Source organism: Arctopsyche grandis, chromosome 8, assembly GCF_051622035.1.
Source record: "Arctopsyche grandis isolate Sample6627 chromosome 8, ASM5162203v2, whole genome shotgun sequence".
NCBI classification, from domain to species: Eukaryota; Metazoa; Arthropoda; class Insecta; order Trichoptera; family Hydropsychidae; genus Arctopsyche; species Arctopsyche grandis.
The window spans coordinates 7,686,156-7,702,761 of NC_135362.1; the positions used below are offsets into that span (position 1 = coordinate 7,686,156).

Sequence of the window (16,606 nt, forward strand, 5' to 3'; positions counted from 1 at the left end):
ATTGGGTGATTAAGGAGATCCACGAACTGCCAGTGCTCCGTCCAGAATGCCTTCATATATAGCCTAAGTACCTACTTATAAAGGGCAGGTCGCTCACCGCATCTTCCTCGACGCGATTGTTTACTTATTGTTTATTTATTTATTTAATATTTTTGGACCATTGTGGCATTACAGGAAGAACCTAATGCGCCACAATGGCCTACATTTGAAAAAGATATAAAAACATGATATAAAAACAAGTAAACTGTAAATAAAGGAAAAAAGCAAAAGCAGAAAACATGGTAAAATAAAATAATAAAAAAAAAAGTAACAAAAGGAAAATAATACATCATTCAGAGAGAAAAAAAAAATAACAAAAGTGTAAAAATTAAAACTAAAATCCATACATCCCATTCTTTGTTTACACTGAACAAAATTAAAATAGTATATATTTATTTATTTTTTATTTTTTTATTTTATTTAAATAGGCACACATACAGAATAAAATATAAAAAGAAAGTTGTATAATGAGACAAAAAATAATAATAAACATAAATAAAAATATAATATTCCATTTACAGTGAGCACCACATGGTGATATAAAAAAGTAAAATTACAAAAACATCAAGATTTAAAAAAAAGGAAAAGAAACAGATACAGATAAAGTAAAAAAGAAAAAGAAAGACTATAAGGGTGAAGAAGCAAATCAACCACATATTATTTTCTTCACCTTTGTCCTAAAAATACTAAAAGAGTCTCTAAAGAGGTCAGGACAATCATCTAAGCTATCGTAAATACGGCATATACAAACGATTGCACTATTGAAGGAGGTGTTGCTTTGACAAATAGGTGGATAAAAAAGATTTGTGCATCTGGTGAATCGGGCATTAACATTAAAATTAATCTCGCTTAAAACAGACGTGTCAAGAATACCATTAGCAATCTTATATAAAATTAACAAATCAGAAACCCTTCTACGCTGAGACAAACTTGCAATATGGAAAAAAGAAAGTCTGTCATTATAAGATGGTAACAGTTTTTTAAGACCAGTCTTATAGGATAAATGGCGCAAAAAACGCTTCTGGATTGTTTCTAAGTGCTCAATGTGAGTTTGGTAATAGGGAGACCATATGATTGAGGCATACTCCATATTACTACGAACTAAACTGTAATAGAGTAGAATCAGAGTATGGGGATTCTTAAAGGGCTTCGCAACTCGGCAAATAAATCCCAATAGTTTATAAGATTTAGTAACAATATGATTAATATGTTCATTAAATGATAGTTTGGAATCTATAAGTATACCTAAGTCTCTGGCACAATTTTTTGCTGTAAGATCTACGTTATTAATATTGTAAGTAAAGTCAATTAGGTTTCGATTTCTGGAAAGAGTCATTGAGAAGCATTTAGAAATATTGAGATGCATAAGGTTTACATTAAACCATTCAGATATTATATCAATGTCGGATTAGAGATAATCCTAATAACTAGAGATAATCCTCAAAACCAATTAAGTCGGCGGCTTCTTTTTCGCATACGTTACAATAGTAGGTTGCTTCTTTGTATTGGCAATGTGTTTTTGTTGCCAATATTTTCTATCTTAGTTTTTACAACAGAATGCTTTTTTTTATAATATTCTTTCTACTTATCAGTTTCCTTTAATACAAATAGCCAGCAGTATAGCTCGTTAGTTGCGTTAATGCTAACTACCGAGAGGTTCCAAGTTCAAGCCCTGGTTTGACCTTGATTGAAAATAAATTATTCTGCGTATTTCTGTAGTGCTGCTTGTCAGACTTAAATATTTGTGTCTCCAAGCTGATCGTTTCCTATCAGAGTTTGCCTATTTACGGTTCCTCATCAAATTGCCAAATCCACTTATTTGTTATAATTTCCAATATTTGAATATAATTTAATATTTATAATCTATAAATTTACAAGTATTGTAAGTAAATATTTTACAACAAAATTTGTCGCTTAGAGCATCCCATAATGGCATCATGGTTTTTTAGCCAGCAGTTTGGCTTAGTGGTAGCGTATATATTTAACACCACTGAGGTCAAAGGTTCGAGTCCTCGTCACTGCTGGTTAGATTTGGGGGTTTTGTGACTCCAAATCGATCATTTCTCTATCAGAGTTTGCCAATTTTATCTGATCATTGCTGAAACGGTTCCTGAAAATTGGTATTAGATCTAATCCTGTTGTCACAAAATCTGCCTGTGTATAATTTGTAATAATTATACACAGTAATCTGAAATCTATAGATATCTCTATAGACATCTCTATAATTTCGTATTTATTATATGTATAAAAATTGTATACAAAAAAAATCTAAAAATAATCCATAGATGTCTCTATTATTATTATTTCTGATTAATTGTTATATGCTATATATTCTGATTGTATATGTATGTATGTATTACTGTATTTCTGATTTCCGATTGTTTATGTATTCTGTATTTCGTTAACGTACACCCGTCGCATTGGAGCAAATCTGTAATGGCGAGTGTATATTGATTTGTAACAATAAAATAAATAAAACAAAATATAAATTTATAACATTTTGCCATGTGTATAAATAACGACCGACAAACATAAATCGATAAAAAGTCTAAAATTTGTATAATTTAATTCATCACCCAATTCAGCGTCACTCAAATATCCCCTATATAGGATTTTGTCTATTAATATTTTTTTTCGTTACTCTTAATTATTATTGAATAGCTTAATATGCCATAACCCATGCGATGATATTTCATCGCGCTTATCACTAGTTTATATATTAAAAGGGAACTAAATCAAGTATACAATAAGACGTGAATTACATAAATATAGCAACTGTATAAAATTGCTTCTGAATGTAATACAATACTAATTTTTATTTTAAATTCTACGACAAATACTCGTGAAGCTTCTGTTGTCAAAATGTGTATTATATATCTTGGATCTTTAATGCAGAACTACATCAAATTACGACTCAAATGTATATACGATTATATTATTAGTTCGCAGTGTGCTCGAGTTTGGCTCCATTATATGGTCTTTTAGACATTTGGATTTTATCCATATCTGTTCCCTAGTGCCTTTGTCTTGGGATCTTTGGGTTTCAACTCCCTGGCAAAGAAAAGAGATTTATTTCTTGGGAAACATTTCGTAAAATTACTTAGAGGAGAGATTCACAATCCCGCTATCATGGAGAAACTAAAATTCTGGGCCCCGGAAAATCATAGAGTTTTAAGAAAACATGATATATTTTTGCCAATTAGGGCTAAATCAAACGTGCTCATGAACTCCCCCCTCTCGAGAGCTGTTCGACTCCTTAACTTACTGGCAGTTGAGTTGTTGGAACACATCCTTAATAGCACGATATAAATTTTTCAATCTTATTTCTTTGTTTTTATTTTGTGTACATATTTTTTAGTTGATTTTTATTATTTTTTAATGATGTTTTTTTTTATTTATGATTTTTATTATTTTTTTATGTTTTTTTATTTATAATTTTTATTATTTTTTTATGATGTTTTTTTATAATTTTTATGATTTTTATTATTTGTATTATAATCACATTGACGCTTTGGGGCAACCTGTCAAGTCTCTGTGGTTTTTTTAAATAAAATAAAATAAAATATATACAATGTATGATGGTAACGATTTCATATCATGAAAGTGTTACAAAAAACCATGTGCATAGTTCATTTCATTCGGGCAACGCCTGGTAATAAACATCAGCCAACATCGTATTATATAATTCTATTATACCTAACGCAAATATATTCGTTTTTACTTTTGAATAATAGCCGCACGTTTTCTTAGCATTATTACACTTGAGAAATTTCTCTAGCCCTCATTACTATCCAAGAACATACATACATACATACGTATTATAAATATACAGTTGCCTTTCTCCTGTTGGATTAACCTTAGCGAAAATTTACTTTAATTGCCCGATTCATTCTTGAATTTCATTTTTTTTTGTATTATAAACGCATTCAATACACTTACGCGTATCGAATAATTAATTCGTTTTTAAATACGGTTCCGTAGCCGTAATCGCCGTAATGCTCAATTAATTATTCTATTACGAATCGTACACTAATTTAAACAGCCGTTACATGTAGTTCTGCGTTTTCGGCGAAAATTGAATCAAACAACCGAAGACTATAAACCATATTTGATATGCATAGACTCTTAATGACTTTTCTATTAACACTGAAAGTGTAATTAAATCGTGCTTTGGTATGGTACGATACGCATGACCCGACCGGTCCCCATGTACATCGGTTATAACACAAAATTTTTAAAATTAATTAGAATTTATATGGATGTAATTATGCCCGATGGAACCAACCCACGTGATGAATGTTTTAACGACCGCGCCTAAACATTTTTTGTACAAAGTTTGAAAAAGCAACTTGTAATTTGGCAATTATTGATAACTATAGCAAAAAAATATATATTAGGTTGGTTTAATTAAGCGAAACTACTTTCTTACATATTTTTGTAAAATAAAATACTATTTTGGTATTGATTATAATATAATTTATTAAAAAAGTTCATACGAATGTTCAAGTCAATGGAATTGCACAACAGCAGCAATGATTTGTTATGTGGGTTGGTTCTATTAGGCAAAACTTCATCCACATATACTCCTCCACAATCAGGCGATGTTTTAATATTAATTATAATATTATTTATTTAATTTTTTCATTCAAATGTTCAAATCAATGGAAGTTCGTTGAAATTTTTATATACTTTGATATAACGCACATGAATCAATCATGTGGGTTGGTTCTGTTTGGTAAAACTATTCCTATATACTTTTATAGAATCGGGTATTATTTTGCTACTGATTTTAATTTTTTTTTTTTTAATTTTTCCTACAAATATTTGAGTCATGAATTTATTTTTAAATAATTTAATTCAGTAACAATTATAAATATTATTTGGTTCTATTGGGCAAAAATACATCTTTATATATTCCTATAGAATAAGGCAATATTTTGAAATTGATTTTAACATTATTTTTTTAAACTTTCGATGAAAATATTCGTGTCAACCGCAACGTCATGAATATTGTTTGTATTATGTGCATAATATCGTAGTATAGGTTGGTTCTCTTAGGCAAAACTACATCTTTGTAAACTACATCATAACGCGGCAACGTTTTGAAAGTGATTTTAAAATTATTTATTTAAATTTCACTCATAAATATGCATTTCAATTGGACATCGGTCCTCACTGATGGAACGAGTTCAATCCGGTTAACTACCATGAATCTTTATTAAGTCAGCATCGATAGAAACTATAATCATTGTCATCATTGACCGATCTGCTTATTACCATAAGTTTCTAATAACAAAGTACGACACGTCTGTCTAACGTCTCGTATAGACGAAATGCAAGATTTCTAAAATCCGAGTGAAAATGTGAAAATATAGGCAATATTTGTATGCAATCATTGTTTATAATAAATATTAATATGTAAAATGAATGTCATTCCGTATTATTATTATTATTTTTTGTTTGGATAACTGGTGTTTTTATTTTACCTCTCTAATCGCATATCATTATCTTAAACTATTCAACACTTTGATAGTATTGCTTTTTTTGTTTGCATATCATATTATTGCAATTTTTTTTTGTTTATGTCGGTGTAAAAAATGAATAGTTCTTTAACGACAATGAAAAATGTTACACTTTGAGCTAATGTTTCCATAATGACTTTTCGCTTTCATACAAAGAAAATGTTTTAGAAAGCATTCAAAACTGCACCAGAGGCGTATATTGTAATAAGATTAATGAAGCGTGCTAATTTTCCAGACTTAAAACAAACACAAGCGGGTTAATTGTCCGGCGTTTGGCCAAGTTTCGAATTCGTTCGAATTTTTGTTCGATAACTGCCGTATGAATAGGTAATAATTTTTTTACGAAAAACGCTCCGTAGAAATTAGGCCAAGCGTCATTTTCACCGTTGAAAAAGTTCAAATATATCGACGCGATATTAAATGCGAAAGTGAAAATTTAACACACGTACGTCGGCGTGCGATTGTTTGAAGCGTATGAGAAAATATTATAAACGTGATGAAATTGATTCACCGGGAAGTCGAGAGCGCTCTTAACCCATATGCTGTGAATTGATGAAACTATGAAAACATTTAAAATATGAATTGGTACATTTTAGGTGGAAGTTTATGTGCGAGTTGGCAGAAAAGTCTCCAGTGATTTGTCTGTCGTAATTAAACTTCATATTTTGACTAGGGCAGTATCCGTTAGGGTCGGGACAAGTTGCCGATGTGCCGTATTAACTCATTATAAAAATTAAATAATATATAAATCCTAGCGGAAATATAGATAACAAACACAATCACCTAAACATATATTTGGCACAAGCACTATATTTACTTTATCTATGTATGTACGCAGTGGTGTAGTCGGGTCAGGTCGCCGCCCTGGTACTTTTTTTTGAGCCAGGTCTCCGCCCTGGCACTTTGATTGTTTTTCGAGTACAATTAAAAAATATTTTGACTAAAATTTCATATAAAATTTTGTATTCCATTCTCGTTCTAACACTCGATGACCACAATCGAATAGTAATCTGAGCACATTCAAAATTTGAAAGGCGTTTAATGAAATTTATTGGCTTTTTTATCTAAAACCACCCAAAACTTCGAAAGAAAACATTCTTTGAACTATTGACCATACGCACTTGAGGATAGATAAAATGAAGGAACTCGGCTTAAATGAATAGTCATTTCTAAATTCACATGCTAAATTTGTTTTTTGACATATGTATGTATGTATCGGTCTCCGTGACGAGACAGAATGTTAAATGACAGAAAACGCAAATATCGGAAGGCAAAGATCGAAAATCGAAAGATCTTAAGTCGAAAGATCAAAAAAAATAGTGCATGGTAAACGGTATATACTCACTTAATTTGCGCGAGCAGGATACAACAGGAACAAGAGGAACAGGCTTTTCCTCCCGTATTAATGTGCGCGCGCAGAATACGGGAGGAAAAGCATGTTCCTCTTGTTCATGTTGTATCCTGCTCACGCAAATTAAGTGAGTATGTACGGTTTACCATGCACCAATTTTTTTTTTTGATCTTTCGACTTAAAATCTTTCGATTTTCGATCTTTGCCTTCCGATATTTGTGTTTTCTGTCGTTTAAAATTCTGTCTCGTCACGTAGACCCGTATGTATACATATGTAGGTACATGGTTTTAGCATTGCTAAAAGCAAATGTTGCTGTTGACACACAAACACGGGTTTTGTAAAATCAAAGATATTGAAGCGGATGCATTTTGGAAGTTTTTATAAAATATAAAATATATAAACATAATTTCAACAAGTAAGAATATTTGTTAATTATTATTTGATTTTTTTATAAATATTTGAACTACCAATATTAAGATACAACTTATTTTTAGTTAGGAAAAATGCGGGGGGGGGGGGTGGGGGTTGTGAAAATTAAACAACGACCTGGTTCTTTTTTATTTAGCACTACACCACTGTATGTATGTACGTAGTAGTTCTCTGCACACCCCTAAACGTATCAAGCTGAAAATTTATATTTGTATTCTTTATGTACTGACTTAGAGCTGATAAGGTTTTGGTCAGAGTTCGTAAACTGGAAGTAGTATTTTTTTTTTGACAATATTTCATTATTTTATTTTGACCTTTTAAATTATTTTTATTTTCTTGATATTTAATGTATATAATAATTATATTAATTTTAAGTAATAAAAAAATTTTGAACAAAATCTGACAACCGAAAGTAGAACTTTTGTCTTGTGTAAGTGTCCCTACATTTGTGCTCAATTTTTATCGAAAATGCTCTCATAACCGGTATGTGTGAACATGTATGTATGTATGTTTAATTATCGAATTTTGTTTTAAGACCTTATTATATTCCTCAAATATATAGATAAAGTCATGAGTTGGCCACATCCGATTTTGTTTTTTAATTATTCATAAAGCCCTTTTCAATTTTAATATATTTATCCATTGATTTCGTAGTAATACAACTTGAAAGCAAAAAAAAAAAATACCATAAATATGACCAATCAATCTTTACTAAGTTTGACCTACTGATTTCGAATTTGATAATAATTTTCGTTGGTTGAATTGAAAAACTGGTCATGCATGTATAAAATAATATATTTTTGACTTTTAAAATTTGCTATCGTTGCGACTTAAGAGGGCTGTACACCCGAAACCTTAATTTTGTTACCGTTCCTTTCTTTGATATATATATTGAGTGTATGTATATATTGAGTGAATGCGACAATAAATATCAATATATATATATTGAGTGAATGCGACAGTTGCGCTTCGACCAGATAAAACGTGTTTTAAATTGACAAAATCGAGGTTTCGTATTCTACTATTTTCTCCTCCAAAACTGGACCAATTTTAAAAAAAATTTCATCATCGGTATAAGAAAGATATTTTCTGTGCATCAATCGGCGTATTTTTTTTTAAATCGACCGTTAAATAACCACGCTAGTCTCTTTTCGTGGGTGTAAAAAAGAGGCGATTTTATAGATGTTTGTCGGCTCCTACCTCCTATAAAAAATAATTAATCAAAAAAATAAAACGATAGATGCACCCCAATGGTGGATATCCATAGCATATTAAAATATAATTTCTCTAGTGCCATAATTGAGGTAGGGAGAAGTATAGTACGTTTGTATGGACAAGGCGCTGCTGTCAGCCCTCTTAACTTTTCTAATGTAATTTTTTCCCACTGAATACGAATACGATAATTTATGTGGTGTACATAAATTACCTTGAAAGACAAAACCTGAATTATTTCAGCATCAAACAAATTAAAATTCGATACAAATTCAAAAATTTATAATTTCTATTAAAAAAAAAAAATCAGTCTGATTTGACTGGCGGTTTGGGAAATAATTGAATTCAAAAACTTGAAAAAAAGAGAATACCTATAAAGGGAGGTACCCTTTCCGGTCAAATTAAAGATTTGAAAGAAAATTACACCGTATCGATAAGGATTTCAGTTACCGATACTAAGTTTCAGTTCGATAGGACTAACGGTGTTAAAAAAAATCCCCAAGATACACAGACACACCCACATTTTTTCTAGATTATGAAAACGTGATCAGTGATCGATTCCGAGTTCGAATCAGTCAAAATCTCGAATTCGAGTTTTCGCATGATCACAAAACTTCATCACTTAGAAATGATATATGTACATATGTTGTTAGTCTACCGACGAATCTAAATACCCACATTGGAAGGGATCAAAATGAAAAGGAATAGTATGAAAATTTATATCAAATAGTATACGAAATGAGCACAAACATCTTATCTGCATAAGTGAGGTCGAAAATACAATTAGTCAGATCGTAAAAACATGGCAATCAATTAAAAACACGCTCGCGAACTAGCCGGCTAATTTTAAACAATGAAAAATTCCACAGAACCGTCAGACTCGACGTCAATTCGAGATAATGAATTAAACCATCCCGTTTTCCATATTCTCGATCTGATATTAGAAGTAAAATTAGAGATGTTCGCACTATTGTTCGGGCGATAGTCAAAAGTTTCTGTCAGAAATTGAGCCGCGATAAACAATAAGTCATATAATAATTCCACATTTTACGACAAGCGTACAATACAAATATAATAATTGCAAAAATATACCGAAAGAAATTGGCTTTTAAGCGGGCGCATACATATACATATGTACATACAACCGTGTAATTTAGATCGTAATCAATTACGAATCTTCATTTTATGCAGACTCGCTTCCTACTTGTGTAACTCTGCCGCGAATCATCGACGATGACATTTTGCAAGCCGGGAAATTCGATATTGTCTCGACAGCTGTTTTTGTACGAGTAATTTGCCCAATTCGACAGACACTTAACGAAATCCCTCGTTAAAAGGATTCAGTTGATGTTTTTTGCCGTGAATGTTTGCCAAATGCACTTTCGTTCTGCTGCGTGCACTTTTTGTACTATTTTGACCGCATAGTTAGTTACATGTAAAACGAAAGTGATAATTCAACCGCTATGTTTTCATTGACATGTAGTTGTGAAGTACATAAGTAAATGGCATGCAAATCGCTCTTACTCACTTGTGAGTTCGTTGTATCTTCCTTATTTCCTCTCTTTTCCGCTTAGAAGCCAATTGAATAGTGTATTTACTTAATTACTTGACTTCAACTTGACTTCAACTTGCTGAACCCTTTAAGTGCTGACGTATTATCTGTTGAAAGCCCTCCACGCTGTAAATTTCGCCAACATTTCCAACTAGAATTATTTAAAAATCCATTAGAAAGCCGGTATAAAATTGTAGCTTATCCAAACAAACCCTAGATAACTACCGTCGAGGATTTCGAGTTTTGTAAAGGTGTATTTTAGACTCTCTAATATATCTTGCAGCAATATAAAATAAACAAAACAAGTCTATTAATGAATGTATTCTTCCAAAACTAGTTCCATCTTCTTCATTGTTGTTGAAATGCTCACAATCTGAATGCCAAAGCCACAATCTAAAATAGTCAGCAGTTAGGGATTTCCATCGAGATATTCTGCTATGGTTATAAATAGAGGTAGGATAGTCACAGTGCTATCCATTTTTCGGCAAACCTTTAACAATGCATTTACAACCTTTGAACAATACACGGCCCCCTCAGGCTCCGGTGACTAGTTATAAATTCAGAAATTCCGGTGTAAATCAGTCTTCATAAACATTAACACGAATTACACGATCCATGTTCAATGCATTTTTTTGCAATGCTACCTGGAAAGGCTTTGCGGGTAGTATTCTTGTTTATTTTTTACATACTCAAAATACAACTTCCATTGGCGTATTTTAGGCTCATGAACTTGTTGGCGTTCAATCAGCGTTGCTCAGCATTCAAAGGGTCAATAAGCCACTCGACTTTTTATTACCTCTTCTTAGTTCGGAAACGATGTTGTCGTGTGACAAAGTTTGGGTTTTTATCCGATCGTTTTCAAACTTTGCCATTTTGCTCGGTTTGGTCATCGATATAAGTGGAAATGACGTCCGCCATTACGATGGTGAAAAATAATCGTAATAGACACGTTTGAAAATACTACATCTCCGTTCACGGTGACGTCTATCGTCCACACTATCGCATTTGTCCACACTGTTCTGATCGTTGTTTCCCTTTTCGCCCCCCTCTCGCTATGGCAGATTAAGCACTCATGATCAAAGTTTACGGAGAGAATTGGTGATTTCTCAATTAGGTTTTTTTTATATATTGTCTTAATTTTTACTATTAATACGCGCGCGCGCCTATAAATTACCTTACACTATATTTATGGGTCAACCTCTCGGCACCGAAAGTGAAAAGGTCGTAAAAGCAAATTTTGGAAGGCAAAGATCGAAAATCGAAATATCTTGAGTCGAAAGATAAAAAAAGGGTGCATGGTAAACGGTACATACTCACTTAATTTGCGCGAGCAGGGTACAACAGGAACAAGAGGAACAGGATTTTCCTCCCGTATTCTGCGCGCGCACATTAATACGTGACGAGACAGAATTTTAAATGACAGAAAACGCAAATATCGGAAGGCAAATATCGAAAATTGAAAGATCTTAAGTCGAAAGATAAAAAAGGGTGCATGGTATACGGTACATACTCACTTAATTTGCGCGAGCAGGGTACAACAGGAACAAGAGGAACAGGATTTTCCTCCCGTATTCTGCGCGCACACATTAATGCGGGAGGAAAAGACTGTTCCTCTTGTTCCTGTTGTATCTTGCTCGCGCAAATTAAGCGAGTATGTACCGTTTACCATGCACCCTTTTTTTTTGATCTTTCGACTTAAGATCTTTCGATTTTCGATATTTGCCTTCCGATATTTGCGTTTTCTGTAATTTAACATTCTGGCTCGTCACGGAGACCGATATGAGTGGCATTTGGTGAAATTATCTCTCTTTTTGTCATACAGCCTTGTTTAATGTGCGCGCGCAGGATATTGGAGAAAAAGCCTGTTCCTCTTGTTCCTGTTGTATCCTGCTCGCGCAAATTAAGTGAGAATGTACGACGGGGGGAAAGAGACTTTTACCGCACGCCACTGATATATACATATACTAACCGTTTTTCATATATATGCATGATAAACGAATATTTTCGACTTTTTCACGGTCATCCTATATTTATATATAACATATAACTTTATTTTAATTCTTGTATCAATTCATTTCTGAAGCCACCCGTTAAAATCAACGGGCACAACACTAGTATTAAATATTAAATATTATATGATAGCTTTTCTCTACTACTGCAGACACATTGTCACAATCATACTTGCTCATTTTCACTCATCATCAAGGAACGTTTAGTCATCATCCATGCAGTGTTTTCAGATATTAGAAATTTAAACTATTATTCATAGTAGATATAATGTTTATATCTATTTCAAACAATGTCTATATTATATAATAATTTTGTTTATTTTTATTTGCAGTTGGGCCGTTTCTACAGTAATGACACGTCTAAATATGGTACCGTCGGAGACAATAAAAGATTCTCCAACTACCGCTCTCATACCGCTGTGGGACATGTGCAATCATACAAATGGACAGGTAATTTAAATATGTATACATATTGTTGTTGTACTTTCCCACGTTTATTTAAAAAAAAAAGTTTATATGCAAACAACGTCTATTGTACTGTCATTATATAGATAAAGCACTAATGTGTTGATATTTTGCTAAATGTTTGTCTTTCACTCTGCAGATTACGACACACTTCAACATGGAGCAGGATCGTGCCGAAAGCTTCGCATTGAAGAATTTCAATTCCGGAGACCAGATCCTCATATTCTACGGTGTCAGAACGAACGCCTTCTTCTTTCTACATAATGGGTTCGTACGACTATTATTTTCATATCACACATACGTATTGAGATATATTAAATATTTTTATCATTTAGATTTGTATATGAAGAAAATGATCATGATGCTGTCACTATCATCCTCGGCATCAGTCCTAACGATCCTCTCCAACAGCTCAAACGAGATTTACTCGAAAAATTAGCTATCAACTATACTCAATTTCAAATAGTCAACGACGAAGCTCCTATAACTCCAGATCTGTTAGCATTTTCTAGGGTTTTTGTTATGGATAAAGGTATGCTTTTAATATAATACGTTGTTTAACGATAAACTTTTTGAATACTTTAATTTATCCGGTTCTTTTTGCGTCATTGCAGATAATCTGACATTGTGGTCGGAGGGAAATTTCGGAGAGTTGTTAGATTTTGACAATTCTGTCATTGACTCTGGAATAGAAAAGAAGGCGTATAATTTTATCAATATGCGTTGCAAATTATTACTCAATACTTATGAACGTAAAGTATATGTTAATAAGATGGGTGAACTTAGTATTACTGGAAGTGATGATATTAATCATGAACACAAGAAGAATAATAATCACAGGTATGAATTTATGTTATATCTTACATATGTATAAAACAAGGACCGTTCGTTGTGTGTTTGTAATTCGTTTCTGATTGGCTGTCGTCAAATCGTTTCTGATTGGCTGTTGTCAAGTCGTTTCCGATTGGCTGACGCTAAATATTGATTCAAATAAATTTAATAAAAAAGCAAATGAATGTTTACTATTAGATTAGTCATGTTTAAGCGTTTTATATTACAAATACCGAGCGAAGATGGGTGGAAACTCTAGTATGCTATAGATTTACCATTATAATTAAAGAATCTTTTAAATCTATCGACTCTGATAACTGGCTTACCTCAATAAAATAAACGAATTTTTGTTATTAATCTACAAGAATAGTTGAAATATGATTTTTCTAAGTGAAATTTTATTTTATTTAATTCTCATATAAAGATAATTTAATATATTATCCCTATTAATTCAATTCAGATTCGTGTAAATACGAGTAAATACTGGTATGAGCTTTTTGCTCGCAATTTTACCTATTTAAAGTTCAGCACACTTCCAATTAACCCTTTTAAACAAAAACAAAAAATAGTGTGGTCAGAACACTATCCCAATAAACATGTTTCAATTGAAAAAACTCAATATAAAATAGTATTAACAGTGGGAAAAAATCCCACGTGAAAATACGTACTTTTGACTTTTGATTTGAACTGGACGACTACTTGGAAAGATTTGAAAGCTGAAAAGTACTACGAATGGAAGATAAAATACCCGACTATAGATTCCAATATTCATTATTAACAGGAAATTGACGGATGTTGAGACATCGACCGAACAACACCAAGATATAGAAAAATCGTGCGATTTAAAAAACACATATGTATGTATATCTCCGAATCTCGAGCCAATCAACATTTTTTATTACCAGATTCGTGTTTACTGGGCATAGATCTATAAGAAAAGTGGAAGTGTGCTGAACTTTAAATCGGTAAAATTGCGAGCAAAAAGCTCGTACTAGTGTTTACTCGTATTTACACGAATCTGAATTGAATTAATAGGGATAATATATTAAATTATATTTATATGAGTATTAAATAAAATTCCACTTAGAAAAATCATATTTCGACTATTCTCGAGCCAATCAACATTTTTTATTACCAGATTCGTGTTTACTGAGCATATGTAGATATCTATAAGAAAAGTCATATCTCGTCTCTGAACCATTTTTCGTGTCGAACAGTGTAATCTGTATACTATAAGTTTGAACTTATGTTTGGAATAGATATATATATATATATATATATATATATATATATATATATATATATATATATATATATATATATATATATATATAATAAGATAAGTTGTAGTGTTTTGCGTTTTTTAGATATAATGGTAATATTAAGTGTATATATGTATGTAGGTATGTTACAGTCGAAGTGTATTTTCAGTTGTAATATATTCCAACTGGCATTTTAGGTCATTCATATTCTAATACAATTCAACTAGTAAATTATATCTCTACAAGCGCAAATACACTTTCAACAATTGGCGCTAGTTGTAATATAACAGTTGAGTTTTGACAGCTGTCATGTTTTTACGAATGCTTTAGAATTCAATAATGCATATTAATATTTTCTAGATATTACGAATAAAGGCAATGAGTACCGTATTACGATAACTCTAAGAATGTGTTCAAAATAAAAATGTGACTTTCCAACTCAATTTACTAGTCAAGTGACGTTTTTACGAAAACCTAACCTCTCCATCTTACCCAGTATGAACTTATAGTTGAACTGTATTTTCAGTTGTAATATATTTTGACCAGTTGGAATGTAATTCGCCATATGAATCAACTCACGTGGGTTAGATGCAATATATTCAAACTAGTCGAAATATATTACAACTGAAAATACACTTCAACTATGACGGTAGTTGGTACCAGGTTAGATAGAATGTATTCCAACCAGTCACAATATAATACAACTGGAAGATACACTTCAACTGTAACAAACACATATATATATATATATATATATATATATATATATATATATATATATATATATATATATATATATATATATGTAGGGTTGGAATTGAACGAAAGGCTGATGTATGGGCTATGGCTGAGAAAGAGTATATTACGACTGAGGGGCTGATAGGGGCAGAGATATAACGGTTAGTCGCAGTTGGACCTGTGCTCCGCGCGGTTGGTCGCTAATTCTCCGCACTTATCTTAATAAACAACATGACTGAAAACGCACGTGCTTGGTCTTCACCTCAACCGCCACATCCCAACCGTGGTCCTGAACAGCGTCTTCTGTCAGGATTCTCTACCACATATATAATACCAGTGTTTTTACCTGGCTTCGCTCGGTACTTGTTATATAAACCGCTTAAACAAGGCCATTCTAGTAGTAACATTTTATTAAATTTATTTGAATATACGTTATTTTTTTATTAAATTGAACGTCACAGACTCTACGAACCAAACAAACAAACATACATACAAAGTCTCTTTCGAAATTATATATTAGATTTATTCAATTGTTATAATTGATTATTAATTTTATGTTTTAGATTGATGGTGAAAAAGTTGAAAGAAACTGAAATGAAATTGTTGCGAAAAGCGATCGATTTCACTCAACCCAAATTGTGATGAAAACCAAAGCTTTAATTTATTGAACTTAGTAATAATTTTGTATGCATTGTTTCTTTATAACGATTTTATTTTTATAAGCAGTCCATTTTCATTGAAACCCTAAATCAATTGACTGAAATGTTTCAATGGTTCATCTAAAATCTCTCGAATATTATTTTAAGTGCAATACATACATATGTATGTATATTGAACAAACTGTCACAATTTTATTAATCTACGTATTACTCATTTTATATTTTTGTACTTAAATTTTATTCTAATAGTGCCATACTATTGTTCATTGTCCTTTTTGTATGTCATTTAAAATCATTTTCATTTATGATGAATGTAATTTGGTATTGTTTGCCAATTTGCATAACGTTGAATCTTGCCTGTTTTGCTTCCATTGTATGTAACTAATCAATTTTTGCTTTATTTTATTATACAAATATAAATCATGTTGTTTTCACATTAACATATGTACATTTATTTATTTATTAAATAAAAAGTGTTTTCAAATGTATTTTTTGTCTTTTTATTTATCTTGCGTACAACAAATTTCATAAATTTA

At 31.7% G+C, this 16,606-nt stretch overlaps 1 protein-coding gene across 1 annotated transcript in view; it reads left to right on the forward strand.

Moving 5' to 3' along the window:
• Setd3 (SET domain containing 3) overlaps positions 1 to 16,558 on the forward strand; it is a 45,895-nt gene extending 29,337 nt beyond the window's left edge. The window contains exons 5-9 of the mRNA XM_077437169.1: positions 12,448 to 12,565; positions 12,720 to 12,847; positions 12,916 to 13,112; positions 13,195 to 13,420; positions 15,975 to 16,558. Coding sequence (XP_077293295.1) covers positions 12,448 to 12,565; positions 12,720 to 12,847; positions 12,916 to 13,112; positions 13,195 to 13,420; positions 15,975 to 16,053 — 748 coding nt within the window. The 3' untranslated portion in view covers positions 16,054 to 16,558. The remainder of the gene's footprint in view (positions 1 to 12,447; positions 12,566 to 12,719; positions 12,848 to 12,915; positions 13,113 to 13,194; positions 13,421 to 15,974) is intronic.
• Positions 16,559 to 16,606: the final 48 nt, after the last annotated feature.